General features: G+C 47.2%; 2 protein-coding genes and 1 non-coding gene across 4 annotated transcripts in view; 1 reads left to right on the forward strand and 2 right to left on the reverse strand.

Moving 5' to 3' along the window:
• Positions 1–607: 607 nt before the first annotated feature.
• ssr2 (signal sequence receptor, beta) lies at positions 608–4,624 on the forward strand. Its single transcript, XM_055631259.1, has 6 exons — positions 608–759; positions 1,882–2,039; positions 2,517–2,615; positions 3,223–3,331; positions 3,714–3,791; positions 4,181–4,624. The coding sequence occupies exons 2-6, from the start codon at positions 1,882–1,884 to the stop codon at positions 4,289–4,291; spliced, it is 555 nt and encodes a 184-aa protein (XP_055487234.1). The 5' UTR covers positions 608–759; the 3' UTR covers positions 4,292–4,624.
• Positions 4,625–5,634: 1,010 nt separating this feature from the next.
• On the reverse strand, positions 5,635–5,706 carry trnag-ucc (transfer RNA glycine (anticodon UCC)). Its single transcript has one exon. It is a non-coding gene; the product is annotated as a tRNA-Gly (tRNA).
• A 6,214-nt stretch (positions 5,707–11,920) lies between these two features.
• The window catches only part of gabpb2b (GA binding protein transcription factor subunit beta 2b), a 10,958-nt gene continuing 5,117 nt past the window's right edge, over positions 11,921–17,761 (reverse strand). For both annotated transcript variants that reach the window (XM_055631254.1, XM_055631255.1), the window contains exons 3-8: positions 17,644–17,761; positions 16,198–16,392; positions 14,862–14,994; positions 14,269–14,448; positions 13,722–13,825; positions 11,921–12,308 (exon numbers count right to left, since the gene is read on the reverse strand). The exon at positions 17,644–17,761 is cut by the window's right edge and continues 50 nt beyond it. In XM_055631254.1, coding sequence (XP_055487229.1) covers positions 12,009–12,308; positions 13,722–13,825; positions 14,269–14,448; positions 14,862–14,994; positions 16,198–16,392; positions 17,644–17,761 — 1,030 coding nt within the window. In that variant the 3' untranslated portion in view covers positions 11,921–12,008. The remainder of the gene's footprint in view (positions 12,309–13,721; positions 13,826–14,268; positions 14,449–14,861; positions 14,995–16,197; positions 16,393–17,643) is intronic.

Below are 17,761 nucleotides of genomic sequence, written 5' to 3' on the forward strand. Positions count from 1 at the left end.
GACTGTGTTTTATTGCCAGTGAACAATGGAATTCGTACTTGCAGCAGCACAAGAGAATATGTAGACATAGTACACTGTAGACAATATAACAAACAAGAAAAAAAGTTGTGTGTGTGTATATTCTGTATCTTGTATAATCTTTACTGTGGACCAGGAGTGGGGAGACTGGGTGATGATGAGGATCTTTACTGTGGACCAGGAGTGGGGAGACTGGGTGATGATGAGGATCTTTACTGTGGACAGTGGGGAGTGGTGAAGGAGACTCGGGTGTGACGGAGGATCTTGACTGTAGGACCCCCAAGTGGGGAGACTGGGTGATGATGAGATCTTTACTGTGGACCCGGACGGGGGAGACTGGGTTGTGATGAGGATCTTTACTGTGGGCACCGGAGTGGGGATGGTGGGTGATGGGAGGATCTTTACTGTGCGCAAGGAGTGGGGTGACTGGGTTTGAGGAGGATCTTTACTGTGGACCAGGAGTGGGGAGACTGGGTGATGATGAGGATCTTTACTGTGGACCAGGAGTGGACAGTGGGACTGCTGGTGAAGCAAAGTACTCGCGTCAACGTGGCGCCCTCTGATTGTAGCGCACCCCCAAGTGCAAAGCAGCTCGGGAGATGTAGTCCTTCCCGCGGTTTCCGCCACGGCGGAGGTGACGTTGTGAACTACATCTCCCAGGGGACACTGCTCCCGGAGCGGGTGGGGCTGGGACGTCAGGCGCAAGCGCAGTGGTGCTTCTTTTGGCCGAGCGCAGCGAGGGTGAGTGAGTGGCGGCGGCGGTGGGGGAGTGAGGGATTGGGGGGGGGGTGGATTTGAGGGAGGGGAGGAGAGGGAGGGGGTGGGGGGGGGGGAGGGGGGGGGATGGGGGGAGGGAGGGTAAAGGGGGTGGATTGGGGGGGGTGAGAGGGGGGGAGGGTAAAGGGGGTGGATTGGGGGGGGGAGGGGGGAGGGGGGGGGGGGGTAAAGGGGGTGGATTGGGGGGGGGGGAGTGAGGGTAAAGGGAGTGGATTGGGGGGGGAGTGAGGGTAAAGGGAGTGGATTGGGGGGGGGTGAGGGTAAAGGGGGTGGATTGGGGGGGAGGGGGGTAAAGGGGGTGGATGGGGGGAGGGGAGTGAGGGTAAAAGGGGTGGATAGGGGGGGAGGGAGGTTAAAGGGGGTGGATTGGGGAGGGGTCTCCCTCCCTTCAAAACAGCCACGTTGTTGAACCTTCACCTGGTTCAAGCAGATGCCCACTGCTGGAGGGGGGGGCAGCACCTTGTGGGGGAGGGACAGGGAGAGGTGTGGACACTGCCCTGTGGGAGGAGAGGGGCTGGGGAATGGTATCCCCCTCCCTCCCCCACCTCACCGTGTGTTCACCTCACAGCAGCTGAATTAGGCCATTCGGCCCATCGAGTCGACTCCACCATTCTGTCGTGGCTGATCTATCTTTCACTGTAACCCTTGTTGACCTGTGAGGGGCATGATTAAGGGCATTGGTCTGTGGGAGGGGCAGGGGCTGAGGGGATGTCAGAGGGGAGGGGGCACTGATAATCACGGAGTCACCAATAACAGCGTTCCAGAAATGAACAATAAATGCAGTCGCCTTCAGTGAGGTTGTCATAAAGAATAGGAGCAGAATTAGGCCATTCGGCCCATCAAGTCTATTCTGCCATTCAATCATGGCTGATCTATCTCTCCCTCTTAACCCCATTCTCCTGCCTTCTTGTAACCCCTGACACCCGCACTAATCAAGAATCTGTCTAGGGTTGGGGGCGGTGAGACAGACGTGTGTAAGTCGGTGATGGGTGTGCGTTCAGGTGGCTGGGGGAAGGATGGGTGTAGGTCTGACCACACCATGGGGCTGCTGAGACTCTCCCCTCTGTGTGACTGCTCTCCCCACAGATGAGGCTGCTGTTAATCGGTGTGTGTGCTGTGCTCCTCGCTGCCGCGGGGGCCGAGGAGGGAGCCAGGATTCTGTCCTCCAAGTCCCTCCTGAACAAATACGCAGTGGAGGGACGGGACCTGACGCTGCAGTACAACGTGTACAATGTGGGCTCCAGGTAGGGAGTGGAGTCTTCCTCACCTCACCTGACAACGTGCACTCACCTGGTTCAGCACCTACACCACAATTACATGTCCAGGCCTGAAAACGGTCCTGCTTCACCCCACTGCTCCGTAACCCGTCCACACTCCCTTACCTGTCCCCACTCCCTCACCTTCCCTGCCTTGCCCTGCTGCTCCATCACACATCCCCACCTTGCCCATCTCCGCTGCCTTGTCCCTCCCTGGCTTGTCATGTTACTCCCTCGCCCGCTGCCCTCCCCCTGGTCACCTCACCAGCCCCCCTCCCTCACCTGTTCCCCCCCCATCCCCCTGGCCCTACCCCGATCACCTGGCCCTACCCCGGTCACCTGGCCCGGCTGTGGGTGGGCGGTTTCACTGGATGTCAGAGGGGAACGGCTTTGTGTGGGGTGGGGTGGGGTGGGGAGCTGGCAGTCCCTCTGATTCCCATCTCTCTCTCTCTCTCTCTCCCTCAGTGCGGCGCTGGAAGTGGAACTCAGCGATGACTCCTTCCCACCTGAAGACTTTGGAATTGTGTCAGGAATGCTGACCGTGAAGTGGGACCGGATAGCTCCGTATCCTTGTCACAACCTTCGTTGGAATCTGCTCCCAGCTCGCTTGTGTTCCTTCCCAAGTTCATAAGTTACAGGAGCAGAATTAGGCCATTCGGCCCATCAAGTCTACTCCACCATTCAATCAAGGCTGATCTATCTCTCCCTCCCAACCCCATTCTCCTGTCTTTTCCACATACTTGACACCCTTAGCAATCAAGAATCTGTAAACCTCCACCTTAAAAATATCCATTGACTTGGCCTCCACCGCCAGATGTGGCAATTAATTCCACAGATTCACCACCCTCTAAAGAAATTCCTCCACATCTTTTTCTAAAGGTATATCCTTTTATTCTGAGACTGTGACCTCTGGTCCTAGACTCTACCAATAGTGGAAACATCCTCTCCACATCCACTCTATCCAGGCCTTTTGCTATTCTGTACATTTCAATGAGTCCCCTCTCATTATTCTAAACTCCAGTGAGTTCAGGCCCAGTGCCAACAAATGCTTGTATGTAAACCTCTGCTGGACCATCTCCAGAGTCAGCACATCCTTCCTCAGATACGGGGACCTTGTTTGCTTCCTCTATGTCCATCCTCTGTGTCTGATTCCTTGACCCACTCGCTGCAGGGCCAGTAATGTCACCCACACTGTGGTGCTGCGACCACTGAAGGCTGGATACTTCAACTTCACCTCTGCCACCGTCTCTTATCTGGCCCAGGAAGGGGGGCCCGTGGTGGTAAGTCAGGCCTCTCCTTCAGTAACGATAGTAAGAGCAATAAACTGGGTGGATGCACAGAGTCTCTTGCCCAGACTAGGGGAATCTAGGACCAGTGAACATAGGTTCAAGGTGAAGGGGAAAAGTTATGCTCCAGCCAGTTCAGTGTCATGTGTATCAAGGTACAGTGAAAAGCTTTTGTTGCCTGCTATCCAGTCAGCGGAAGGACAATATACGATTACAATCGAGCCGTCTACAGTGTACAGTTACATGATGAGGGAATAACGTTTAGTGCAAGGTAAAGCCAGCCAAGTCTGATCAAGGATAGTCCGAGGGTCACCACTGAGGTGGATCGTAGCTCAGCATTCTGCATTAATGTCTGGGTGTCACCCTTTGTCTATAGGTGGGGTACACCAGTGCCCCTGGACAGGGTGGCATCCTGGCTCAGCGAGAGTTTGATCGTCGCTTCTCCCCTCATTACGTGAGTATCTGTTCTCCGCGCTCCTCCCTCCGGCTGGCTCCATTCGGCCCATCGTCTACTCTGCCATACAATTATGGCTCCCTCCCAACACCAGTTTCAGGTCCCCACTGCTCTCGATGTGAGAAAAGTACTTGTTCTCTCTCACCCTATAGCTATGTCCTCTCATGTTGACAAATCTATCAAGTATCCCCTCAACTTGCGACGTTCCAGAGAAAACAATCCATGTCTATCCAACCTCTTCCTGTAGTTGAATTCCTCGAATCCAACCTCTCCAAATCTTCCACATGCTTCCGATGGGCTGAATGACCTAATTTTGCTCCTGTGTCTTCATTCCAAAATCCCGAGGTTCTGTGACGAGGTTCTGATTGATGGTGAAACTTTTTCTGCAGTTGGACTGGGCGGCCTTTGGAGTGATGACCCTTCCATCTATCGGCATCCCTCTGCTTCTCTGGTACTCAAGCAAGAGGAAGTACGACACGCCCAAGTCCAAGAAGAACTGAGGCGACTGGATCATTAGCAGAGCTCGTGACCCTGTTGTACACCGGAGCTGTGATAGGCTTGATGCGCTGAGTGTGTACGTGTGCATGCACACGTGTGGTTCTGTCTGTGCACACGCGAGTCTGTGTGAACGTGTCGAATGGCGAATGACATGTTTATTTTTGAAGCACAAGAGGACTGCAGGACCAACAAAAGAATGAATCACTTCCATAAACAATGCCAGAGTGTAGTTTCTGGTTTTGCAGTTGATCATTATGCTCTGTTGGTACAACACGGTTACGAATAGTTCATTGTATAATTCAGTTTTTTTGTAATAAAATCACTTGAAAATGAAACTGTCTTATTCTATTTTTAGAATTATGTTAAAAAAAAAATCACACACTGTGCAGATTTAACACATTTTGTACATTGGATGAAAACCCTGTAACAATTTAATTGGGATTAAAAGCTGATATCTCCCTGTGAACTTCTGACCTCTGCATTTGGGTTTTAACATCCAGTGGCTGTGGAAACATTCGATGCCCCACAGATCTGCCAAAATCTCCCAATCTAGGATAGTCCCACAGTTTGACAGGTGGTGGAGTTGGGCCCAGGTTGCTGTGTCCATGTTGGTCAGTATGTTGGTCAGCATGGCCGAGCCGCTGCATTGGGGGTTGTAGCGCCAATAACATTAATCCAAAGCTGATGGGAGATAAAATAAAAGTGCGGGAAGGAACTGCAGATGTTGCCACAAAATGCTGGAGTAACTCAGCTGGACAGACAGCATCTCTGGAGAGAAGGAATGGGTGACTTGCTGCACCCGCTGAGTTCCTCCAGCATTTTTGTGTACCTTCAATCTTCCAGCATCTGCAGTTCCTTCTTGAACAACATGTTCCGGATGTTGGGGGGGGGTCCAGAACTCCAGAAATCATAGGCCATTTAGAACCGAGATGACGAAAAACTTTCACCAAGAGAGTTGTGGATTTGTGGAATTCTCTGGCACAGAAAGACGTGGAGGCCGATTCAGTGGATGCATTCAAAAGACAGTTAGATATAGCTCTTAGGGCTAGCGGAAACAAAGAATAAGGGGAGAAGGCAGGAACGGAGTATTGATTGTGGTTGATCAGCCATGATCACATTGAATGACGATGCTGTCACCTATTGTCTATGTATCTATGAAACGTCACCAATTCGTTCTCTCCGGAGATGCTGCCCTGACCCGCTGAGTTTTTTGTGTCTATCTTCGAAAATAAAAGTGGGGTTGTTTCATAAAGTACTCCGAGAGGTGGGATCGCCCGGTATCCGAATTACTACCCCTAAAATATACAAAAAATATATACAGTAAAAAATAAGTTGACGCCTGTGTTGCGATGGCCGGGAATCGAACCCGGGTCAACTGCTTGGAAGGCAGCTATGCTCACCACTATACCACCATCGCACTGCAGGGCTGTAGACACAGCGGCAACTCAACTCTCGGCTCCCGCGATCCCTGTTGCTCTGACGTTGTGTTCATTCACAAATACATTTCATTCTTGATTCTCACGCAGCCGTTTACCAGAACTATTTTCTTTCAAAGCGTCACTGTGCAATAGTTGGAAAAGTCTGCAGGGTGTATTTGGATTTCAAGTTGACTGATCCCCGAACTACGAACTGATGCAGACGCCTGTGGCCACCTGGACACTGTTACCTGTTTTCCAGAAGCCCGTGTTTACCTGGACATTGTCTGTTGTCTAATCTCGCAGACGCCTGTAGTTGCCTGGAAGGTAGACAGAAATGCTGGAGGAACTCAGCCGGTGAGGCAGCATCTATGGAGCGAAGGAAATGGGCAACGTTTCGGGTCGAAATCCTTCTACAGACTGATGTGAGGGTGGGGGTGGAGAAGAAAGGAAGAGGTGCAGCCAGTGGGCTGAAGTGGAGGAAAAAGTAGGGTCTACCTGAAATTATAGAAGTAGTTACCTGGACATTGTTACCTGTTCCCGCAGCGCCTGTGGTTACCGGTAGTCCTGGTAACTGCGCCCGGACCAAGAGAAGCCACCTTTCCCCCTTCCCATTGAACCCTGGATGGGAGGTGGGAGAAATATTTAGGGTGGGAGGGGTGATGAGTGTTCAGTGTTTGACCACCAATGCCTCTTGTCCGTAGCACAATGATTGCACGTTATACTCAGACAGAAATGCACACAAACGCAGTAAAACAAGTTATTTTTTGTATTTTATTAGGAAAGGTATGCCCTTAATAATGGTACAAAAATGTATATACAAGATTTATTTAACAATCTGTATCATTTTCTAAAAACACGGCTAGTTCTAAAGGAATCCTGTACACGAGATACTGAACATCTGTAGCAGTACACTGTACTAAAGGCGCACCAGGTACTTACTATCCAAGGCTTCCTCTCAACCAGAGGCAACGAGTTCATTCCCTTCTGACCCACCGATAATCTTAACGAAGGGTCACCAAAAACCACAAGCTGAGTATCTGATCAACAGGTCCGGATAAAATCCCAGGGAAAGAAACACAGATATACACAGCTTTTCTGAACAATGTTGGATGGCAACACAGGATAAAATCATCCAGACACACCGGGTGGACAAGAGCATGACTGAAGCTGGGAGCATGGAGGTGGGAACAAGGGAGAGGGGGAGACGGAGGGGGAGGGAGAGAATGCATTTGCCCAAAGGATCAAAGATATTACTTTGATTCAGTCACTTGTTACTGCTTTTCTACAACAATTATCCCAGTCACTTACAGCTCAAGATTATTGAAGTATACTGCAGTAAGATATTGACAGAACTAGAGTAATGTTGTATGTTATTGGAATAGCATGGAGTGTAAACCATCCTATAACAAGTCTGGAGGTGCAACCTTGTCTTAATCACATTTAAATGTTGGTAATATACACTGGAACCAACAGAGTGACCTTGATTGACTGGTGCTCAGATATACCAGTTACATTGCACCAACCATCACCTTTATTTATTTATGGGGTTTCCATGGCTCTGACCTGATACTTGGTGACACAGGGGAGTTAGAGTCATGGCAATGGCACCGGGCAGATTGGAAGGTTTAAGATGCATTAGGGTTAGGGTTGGTGCAGGACGGACTATCATGTTAGGTTCTGCTCTCTGTGGAGACACAGGCTGCTGCATCAAACCACGGCATGTTGCAGTCCCAAGTTATCCAGTGAGATGCACAGTAACTTTGCTCTGAGGCAACACTGAACGAGCTGTTCTTGGCTGAGCTCCATCCCAACTCATGGTTGGCTCATTACTCCTGCACCAGGGCCCACGTGTGGGCATGCTGGTCTCAGCTCAGCAGCCCAGACTGCACAAGGCAACGATCCCCAGGCTCACTCCTGATCACTGGCTAAAGCTGGTTCCATGGGTGGGAAAGTGGGGTTTTGAATATCAGTCGACAATGGGCTAGGACGTGTAATGATCACTAATCTTTATGCAGGATTTTAGATTCGACAAACAATACATCACAAGTTTGGGGAACCCAATAAAACTGCTCTCCTCAAATGATAAAGGTGTCACTGATGCTGAACAATACAGCATGGTTTACTGCAGACCCTTAGTTATTGACTATAATGAGACAAATGCAACCTTTCGTATTCCAGTCATCACCATAATTATTAGCTTCTGCTGTGTGACATCCACTCTAACACCACTCTGCAACAAGTGGTTGGCAGCAAACAGCCAATTCTCTCTCTGACTTGCAACACTGTTCCACATGGACCAGTGGAATTCATGTTTTTATGTTTTACCAGCTTATCATTCAAACTCTGGGACTGGATCACAAATGGCTGCTGACATTAGGAAAACAAGGACAATGTTAGCTGAAGATACAAGGCCACAACGGCCTTTATGAGGTAGGAAAGGTATTCAAAAGGTGAATGAGAGCAAAAGTTTCAAGTAGAGAATCCTTGAGCTGTGACATTTAGGTTAATTGGGCCGAGAGAATCTTTGGTGGGAGCCTCGCAAGGAAGGAAACTAACGGACAGAGCGAACAGAGGCAGGCTCCTGCTGCAAGTGCAGTAACACACATCAATAAGTCTGTAGATACAGCTAAAATTGTGGGTGGAATTTCTATACTGTCAAACAACATAGATCTTCCACTTGGGCAGGAAACCCTCTATTGGTGGATGAAAACATGCAAACTGCAGATGGACACAAAATGGTGGAGTAACTCAGCGGGACAGGCAGCGTCTCTGGAGAGAAGGAATGGGTGACGTTTCGTCTTCAGTCTGAAGAAGGGTCTTGACCCGAAAACGTCACCCATTCCTTCTCTCCAGAGACGCTGCCCGGCCTGTTGCGTTACCCAGCATTTTGTGTCTATCTTTGGTTTAAACCAACATCTGCAGTGCCTTCAAACACAAGTAAAATAGTCAGAAGAAGGGTCCCGATCCAAAACACTGCCTAACCATTCCTTCCCCAGATGCTCCTGACCCCCTGAGTTACTCCAGCACTTGGTGTTCCACACAAGAGTGACTTGGCAGTAACAGGCTGCCCCAATGTTCAATGCTAGCTGTTCTAAGGTACCAAACTGCCCAGTCAACATGCTCTGCAGGATCAGTCTGGTCCCAGAACCACCCCACTGATCTGACCTCCCCTGTCAACACCAGTGTTCCTGGGACCAATCCACCCACCGCCGCGTTATGTTATGGCCGGACAGGTTGCTCCTCGTATACAAGAGCGTTGCAGATACTCCAGTCTTAACAAAGGACAGGAAGAAAGTTTGAATCTGGTCAAGGAATATTTCCTGCAGTAACCTTACTATAAAACCAAAAGGCAAACAAAGCTCAGTTACCGAAACACGTCGCTCACTCAGAGCAGCAAGAATTAGTCAATGACTGAAAGACAAACTCTAGAGCAATGATCATGTAACCAAGATGCAACAGCATTATCACTCTGGACAAGTAGAGAGTACAGCTGGACACACCTGCCCAAACACTGACCTGGTACAGTGGTGACTGGGTAAGAGTACAGGTAATCACACCTGCCCACAGACCCGACTGTGTAGTGTGGACAGAAAGACAGTGGGAACTGTGAGATTGCAGGCAGTCATATCAGTTGGAGTGGGGACAGGAAGCTGCCAGAATCAGATGCATGGAAGCTATGTACATTTCCGTCCAGGATGTGAGTGGTGTGGCGACTTAGTAACTGTGGTGCAGTCTTGTCACAATCTCTAGGCGGTGGGCAGCTTCACACCAGGTTTGGACGATGGATAACATGTGCATGGGGGGGGGAGGTTTCCTGCTGGACGGCAATAACTGGGCCAACAATGAAGAGTTGTTCAAGTTGCTCGATGAGTTGGGGGCAAGGGATGGGTCCTGGTTCACCAGGAACAGGTAGCTGGCCCACACAATAGTGGGACTGAAACAGCCCACAACATCTGCATGAAATTAACCCCTTCTTGCCAATCCTGCCCACTAGCAAAGACAGTGGATGTCACCAACGGTACACTGGATAAATAGACAGCACAATAACACCAACAATCAGGTCAACTGGGCAACCAGTTTTAATATAACTAAATTAGGCATCTAGATGACAATAAAAATATATAAAAAATAGTTCTTTTCAAATTACAAAAAAAGGGCAGAGTATTGAAAGCAAGGCCCTGATTGTACAGCTAATGTCCTGAACACTGCTGGTAATGACAAAAACAAAGCTGGCCACAGGAAACAATTAGTAAAAAATTAGCCCCCTCTCGAAAGGACATCAAGCATCTGCGAAGTGCCGTTATTATGGAGCCTTTGTATAGGAAGTGCTTACACGCTGCACAACCCACATGTGTCTTACTGATCAACAACGCTGGTAATTCATCTTGCAAACATCACTTTGGGGGAAGAAGAAGATTGTAAAGTGGGAATTCAGTCAAAAAGGTCCTTCTTCTTCGAGGAGAATTTCTCCAAGGATCACCCGCTTTCCATGTCAATGAACATTGTGAACTATTTCACCAGGAGAATCTTGTGCATACATTTGCCCCCAACGCATCGAGCAACTTGAAGTCTACAAGTTTACGGTGGAGCTACACCTGAAGCCAACACATAATGGACTCCAGCATCACATGTTTGAAACAAGCCTTCACATTACCTGTTCATCTATATGTGCTTGTCTCTTCTCATCATTGAGACAGTGCCCGGCAGGGACTTCTACAGTGACTGACTTCTGGGGATTGGGATCAGACAAACTAACCGCTGTAAAAAAAACATTAAAGAGTAAAAAAAGATTAAAAACATTAAGTGTTTTCCATCTTCTCTGAAGACAAATCATCCAGTTAGTATTAACCACAAGCCACGACTGGACAAGGTGGTTAGAAAGGCAAAGTTGAGATTTGGTTGGTATTTGTAAAGCTACCAATTAGCTCAGTTCACCTTTTGAACATGAGATGGGTCCCTCCCAGAGCTGTCCCAGTCATGTGGTGTGGAAAATGAACAGGATTGGGTATAGGCATTGCTCATCAACTTTGCCCCATAATCTCCTCCGCTTTACAATCTCACAGAGAGGAAACGTTCAATGGATAATAACTCCTTCCTCTCTCTTCTATGTGTGAAGATTAAAATCACTGCTCTCAAAGAACAGGCATTATTCTAAACCCTGCTTCACTGAACACACTTTGTCCCCATGACAAGAGGAGTCATCAATGCAGTTGGTGTCCTTCAAGGCATTTCTGAGTAGTGGCAGAAAATCACTATAAAAATATAGATGAAAACGCTTTAAACTTTACCAGAAAGGCTGACGGACGTTAAAGATAAAGTTACATTCTAGCGGGGAATGTGACAGCTCTGGAGATATTAACAAATAAACTGTTCTTGAAAATACCAAATCCAATTTCAAAAACACTTGTTTAAAACAAGCCCCAGACCTTCCTCTCAAATGATTGCAACTTCTACACTGGACCATTTTACATTTTACAAATTTTAAATCATCCACTCACATTTCTCTGTAATTGAGGCAATAAATGTCTGCTTTTTTTGGTTTGAAATACTTAAGGAAAGTAAATGCTGACACTGCAGCCGTCGCTGAGAGCCTGTTGTTGGGGACCAGGGGGATAGGCACATTAGTTGCAGTGGGACCACCAACATTCTCATCAGCCTTCCACACACAATTAAAACATCAGTGGCCCCAGCAACGAGACTTCACTTCCCTTTCCCCCCCCAAACCCAACTGCATCCCAGATCCCGGGATATCTCTGCACAAACGGGAACTGCTGATTAGATTTCATGAATGACTGGTCTGGTTTTTATCCCCAAAAGGCTTATGGCAGAATTGCACCTGCTCCTGAGGGAGTTCCTGCACGAACAGATCACGGACATCGCTGTGCAGTATTGAGCTGCAGCCTGACTGAGCTGCACTGCTGGTGTGTCCGAGTGTCCCAGAGAGTGTGCACGTGTGCGTGCGCGTGTTCGAGTGTCTCAGAGTGTACACGCGTGTGTGTCTGAGTGCGTGCGAATGTGTGCACGCATGTGTGCGCCCGAAATGTGTGTGCACGTGTGAATGTGTGCATGAGTGTGCGAGTGTGTGTCTCTGAGTGCCTGCGTGCGTGCGGTGTGCGCGCATGTGTGTGTGTACGATGTGTGCGCGCATTGTGAGTGTGTCCATGACGATGTGTGCGCGCGTTGTGAGTGTGTCCATGAGTGTGCGAGTGTTTGTGTGTGTGAGCGCGCATGTGTCCACGTGCACACAAGAAACAGGCCGTCAGCTTCAGGGAGGCCAGGAAAGGGGGGGAGGGGGGAGAGTTTATGAAGTCACTGTTTCTGTTGCCATGTCGATGGGCTGCTCCATAGTTTCTATGGTGGTCTCAGGACCCTCCACCTCTGTCGTCATGGTGATGATGGGGACTGTCCCATCCTCTGTCACCTCCTCCACCACAGTGATCTCCTCTACAGTGTGAAGCCGGGCTATGGCCTCCAGTCTCATACGGTACTCCTCTGCTTCCTGCTCCTTCTTCACCAGCTGCTGCCGGTACTCCTGGGCCTTCCTGTTGGCCTCATGGAGCTGCTGCTGTAATTGCTCCCTCTCCATACAGTCATTCATATCCTGCAACACACCAGGGGAGGCAATGCAATGCAATGCAGGCGTTACTTGAAATTGGTGAAATCCACGTCCATACTGCTGGGTTGTAAACTGCCCAAGTGAAATACGACAATACAAAATACAGATGTTGCCTGACCCGCTGAGTTACACCAGCATTGTCTGCCCATCTTCAGCATGAGCAATGTGGTCTTTATTATCAACAGCAAAACTAAACCCAATGTAGCCACAACTGGCAGACTCGTTACGATCTACAATTCCCCCATTAACCAATAATTATACTGCAACACTTACTACACTCTGAGTGCAGCAGGAGGCGTACAGGGGCAAAGAGGGAGGAGCAGGAGATTGCAGAATCATTCTGTAGTGCTCTGTGTACACTCATGGTTGTTACTCAAGTCATTCCTGCAATATTCTGAGGATATGCAGACAGCAATCATGACCAGAAGGGAGACTTTCCTGTCATTACATCTCTCCTGAACTGATAAATTCATTTTTTTAATCTGCATGACAAACACCCATGTAATGTTCTGGTCTTTTACTTTCAAACACTGATTACCTATAGCAAGTTAATTGAAAGCAGTAATTTCTGGTTGCAAGACTTTGCACCCTCAGTCCCTATACGGCATATGAGTAACTGTATTATACTCAGCCTCTCCTCCCTCCCTCCATGTTATCACCCCCAACCCTATCTCCTTCCCAGCTTTGCCTTGAAGGCATCTTTAATAAATGCCTCAAGTGCTTCTTTGCAACGTTGACAAGTTTCTCCAGAATTTCCCACAGGATGCATTTATTGATCACCGTGTTTTTATGCTCGTTATCTGATCAACCCAACTAGTGGAGATATTACTCTTCATCTTCTCAGTCTTTTGTAAGCTTCAACAAGTTAAAAGTTTGAAGAATTAGTTCACTGCAGGAAATAATTCCTCATCCATAATTCTGCAGTGGCTGTAAAAGACCCATTTTATATTTCTTAGCTCTTAGTCTGAAACTTTGTAGGTTATGGAACTTTAACTGGTTCTCCAGTTGCAGTGTGGTCAATCTGTTACCTGAACTAAAGATACTCCGGCAATTTTGATATCTTCTTGTTAATACTTATTTATATCTTCTCTATGCTTTGCACACTTTGTTGTTCGAATGGAACAAGAACAGCAACCTATTTCTGTTTCTATCCATTTTAACAATCACCTGGGATTTTTCATTTGATAGCTTGCAACTAGATTTTGTGTTTTCCTTTCTTTTAATGACCTCATTAACCTGCGTCTCTACTTTTAGATAATTAGCAAAGAGAACCGTTAGTTTAGTTTGTGGCTCCCACTCCACCCCTCTGATCATTCCTGCAGAGGTATGAGGGTAATGCTCCAATTGGATCCATTAAGCAGTGCATGTGTTGAGAATGGATCAAAGATTCTTCCCTACCTTCTCCGAGTGATTCAGGACAGCCTCCAGACACTGCTTCCTTGTTGGCATTTCTTCCGTGATGATGGTCTCCTCTTCGACATGGGATGCCGGGACAGTCAGAACTGAGGAGAGTACAGGACTTGGTCAATTGTTGACCCTGACATTAGGACACCAAACAGGCAGATGTGGTCTCCATTTTCTCAAACTCCTAGCTTTCGTTAGGACACTGATAACACCCATCCCTCACCACACAGAGGGTGGTGGGTGTATGGAATGAGCTGCTAGAGGAGGCAGTTGAGGCTGGGACTATCCCAACGTTTAAGAAACAGTTGGTCAGGTACATGGCTAGGACTGGTTTGGAGAGATATGGACCAAACTAGGGCAGATGGGACATGTTGGCCGGTGTGGGCAAGTTGGGCTGCACTAGTGCAGCTGGGACATGTTGGGCTGCACTAGTGCAGCTGGGACATGTTGGCCGGTGTGGGCTGAAGGGCCTGTTTCCGTGCTGTATCACTCTGGCTCCATATCCCACTGATCCAGGTGGGCTGGTTTAGCTCAGACCTACCTTGCTGCCCGTCCTGCATGGTCACAATGAACTGCTGACCGCTGCCGAGCCCAGCGTGAAGGTTACCGAGCTGCACACCACCATCAGTCACTATGGTGATAACCCTCTGACCTCCGCTCCCTACAACCTGTTGAATTGCTGAGTCAACAGAGTCTGCGGTCACAACCTCCTCCGTCATCACTGTGGAATGAAACATACGTTAGTTAATACAAAACCGGGCCATGCGTGTAGCACACCCTTGGGAAAGGCAGCAGAGGACAACACCACCACATTAACACAGGGTCAGCAGCTGAATATTCCCTTCTCATACAAGACACTAGGTGGCAAACAGCCACACGCCACTGGTCACTGGACAGCTCCCTGCAACAGCTGTAGCTTACAGACAACATGCCCCGTCAGAGCTCAACTCAGCAGGCGCTGTACACCTGGGGTTGCAAACCTTGTCATCACACAGACAGAGTTACCAAGCTGCAACTGTTGTCATCAGGAATACAACTCACCACTGGTAAACCACCATTAAATCATGGTAGTTCCATCAGGGATATTTGTTAAATCACCCCTTCAAGCAGAATACACGAATACCCCACACTCACCAGAGGTGGTTTTGGTCGATGCTGAGGTAACCAGGCTCATTACCCCTGTTGGCGCGATGATGAACTGTGGTGTCGTGATGGCGACAGAGTTTGTCCTCTCTGGATTTGTGTTCACTTGGTTGTGCATGGCCTCCTGTGAAGGACACAAGGTGAACCATTTACAGAGTTCCATGGCCATGGGTAGAACCTGCACTAATGCTACAAACTCCAGCGTTGAGTAAACAATAACATCATGTGAATAGATGCCCACAGCACTTCAATGACAAACATAGAGATATGTTTCCTAAAACATGATATTGTGCTCACAAGAAACCATGTGTTATGGAACATGTTATAAAGACATTTGTACCAACTGGGCTGGAGAGATGTGCATTAACAGAGGTTTTTATCTCCCCAATAGGAATCTCAAAAATAAATTCAATTGTAATAAATATACTTTTGTTACTGCAATGTTAAAATACTCAAGGCTGTTTGTAATATTCTCTAATAACAGTCAAACATGTCAATAGAAACACTTATTCCTCCTGTTTAGATCCATGACAGTTTGTTTTTGCCAATTTTTAGTTATTTTTAAGCAGTTCTCTATTTCCCCGTCACAAATCACATGAAACCAATTAGGCTGCCCAATGTAAATAGTGTTTCCCAATTCATCACTTGTATTATATTCAATTCATGTCATGGGAACACACCTTGTAGCAGAACTACCTGCACTACATACAACCTTGTAAAGAGGCCACGAACTGTGGAATTTTGCAGATTTAGTACAAGATAACAATTTGAAATAAACACAGGGGCAAGATTAATCAAAAGGACTCTTTGGAGCATGGAAGGAGTTGTGGAAAAAGCACGGGCTTACTCTGGTCCTGAAACATCAGGAAAGCAACATGTTATTCATCCAGCCTGTTCAATCTTTCCTGGCGGATGTAACAGCGTCTGTGATGTGTACATTCCCAGTTGCCTTCGTCTTGGAATATAGTTTCATGTTTTGCATCTTTGAAACAATGCAGTAATTAGCAGGACAGAGATTACTGGTCAACAGTAATACAAAGGGAGAAGTTGTGGGTTGGGCATCAAATGATTACAAGACATTCAAAATAGATTCTGGGAGTGGAAAGGTTACAACCATTAGACAAAGAACACCATCAGATTATGTCTTCATCCGTTTTTCTCTTTCGGGTTGACAAAGGACTTTGTAGCATCCAAGTCAAACTCCATTTGACCCACAGTCCGAACCGTGCAATTTCCAAACTATGTTGCTTTGAATTGTAACAACGCTCTCCTAAGCAAGGTGTTAAAGGCACACAGGCCAGTACGAGTGAAACGTATCTCTACGTACCTGCAGGATTGCCACCAGCTCAGGGTTGTGCTTGTCAAGGGCGATATCAAAGGCATTTTTATCAAATTTGCTCAGAGCGTGAACATCTGCTCCGTATTTGAGTAAAATCTCCACCACCTCGCGATGATCGTGTTCTACTGCCCAGTGTAGAGCCGTCATCTTCAGCATGTCTTTTGCATTTATGTCTGCATTGTTCTGTGTTGGTACAAAAAGGCAGCACTTTCAGAGTCAATGTACAAGGCGCCTGCACCTATAAACATCTCCAAAACAGTAGTAGCAGCAATTAGGCCATACAGTTTTTAAAATCTTTTCTATCCTTACAATTATGGTCTGAAGAAGGGTCTCGACCCGAAACGTCCCCCTTTCTTTCTTTCCAGAGATACTGCCTGACCCGCTGAGTTACTCCAGCTTTTTGAGTCTATGCTTAACTAGTTATTATTATCTGTATGCTCTGAATATTCCCACCCAAACAAATCTACTCAAATGCCTTGAAAATAGTCATTCGGTCAGCATTCACTGTGCTCTGAGGAAGTGTAGATTTCCATTACTGTTTGTGTAAGTATCCCAGCTGAAAGGCCAGGCATCATTAATTGTCTTGGTGGAAATATATAGTTTCTCCCTACCCTATCAAATCTATTATTGTAACCACCCACAGCCCCAGCATCCTTCTAAACTCAAGGAGACATAAGTGTAATGAACCTGCAATAATAATTTAATTTCTTAAACCATGACCTCTGTAGAAATTGTGCAGTACTCCCTCAAATACATCTTTTCTCAGATATGGATCAGCTCAGATCGTTGCTCAAGGATAATTTTCTTGCTTTATCATTCAAATTGTCACGGATAAATGTCAAAATTCCATAATGTTTTTTGAATTTTGTTCATATGCATAAAACAGTCAGAGTTCATGGACATGAATCTATTAATATGAACTAATTGCTCTGTAATTGCTAGTTGTCATAGCTGAGGGATTACAAGGTTTGGTCTCTGTCAGATCCAAAAACCCTTCAGACCATTCGAACCAGTATAACACATTTCAACTGGACTCTCGGTAGACGTCAGGTTTGATAAAATGACTAGGAACGGCACGTTACTAAAATCAAATCGTGCAACATTTTGGAAGCACTCAGCAGCCGCTGTAGTAAAGAAGAAAATAAGTGTCTCAGGTCAAAGATCCTTCTTTTGCTGTTTTTATTTTTACATGAAGTGCTAATTGTCCTCTCTCCTCCACCTATACACAAACGCAAATGGTGTCTCTCCTGTTGTGCTTGTAGAATGTTCTCCGCTTATTATTGAAGTGCACAGCATTTCTGAACGTTTTACCACGCGTTATATTATTTAGATTACTATGACTACATATTCCGTTGTGCTGCTGCAAGCAAGAATTTCATTTTTCTGTTTGGACATACGACAATAGAACACTACTCTTGCCTCTTGAGAGATTACCCTGATTAGTAGTTCGACGATACTTGCGTGGCCCTCAGCTGCTGCCATATGTAGTGGTGTCCTGTCAACTTTGGTACGAGCGTCCCGGCTAACTCCCGCTCTGAGGAGGACTTCTGCT

This window comes from Leucoraja erinacea, unplaced genomic scaffold, assembly GCF_028641065.1.
Source record: "Leucoraja erinacea ecotype New England unplaced genomic scaffold, Leri_hhj_1 Leri_69S, whole genome shotgun sequence".
Taxonomy (NCBI): Eukaryota; Metazoa; Chordata; class Chondrichthyes; order Rajiformes; family Rajidae; genus Leucoraja; species Leucoraja erinaceus.

Coding starts and splice junctions, on each gene's coding strand:
- ssr2 (XM_055631259.1), top strand. CDS start 1,882: ATGAGGCTGCTGTTAATCGGTGTGTGTGCTGTGCTCCTCGCTGCCGCG. Junction 2,616..3,222: donor AAGTGGGACCGGATAGCTCC/GTATCCTTGTCA, acceptor CACTCGCTGCAG/GGCCAGTAATGTCACCCACA. Junction 3,332..3,713: donor AGGAAGGGGGGCCCGTGGTG/GTAAGTCAGGCC, acceptor CTTTGTCTATAG/GTGGGGTACACCAGTGCCCC.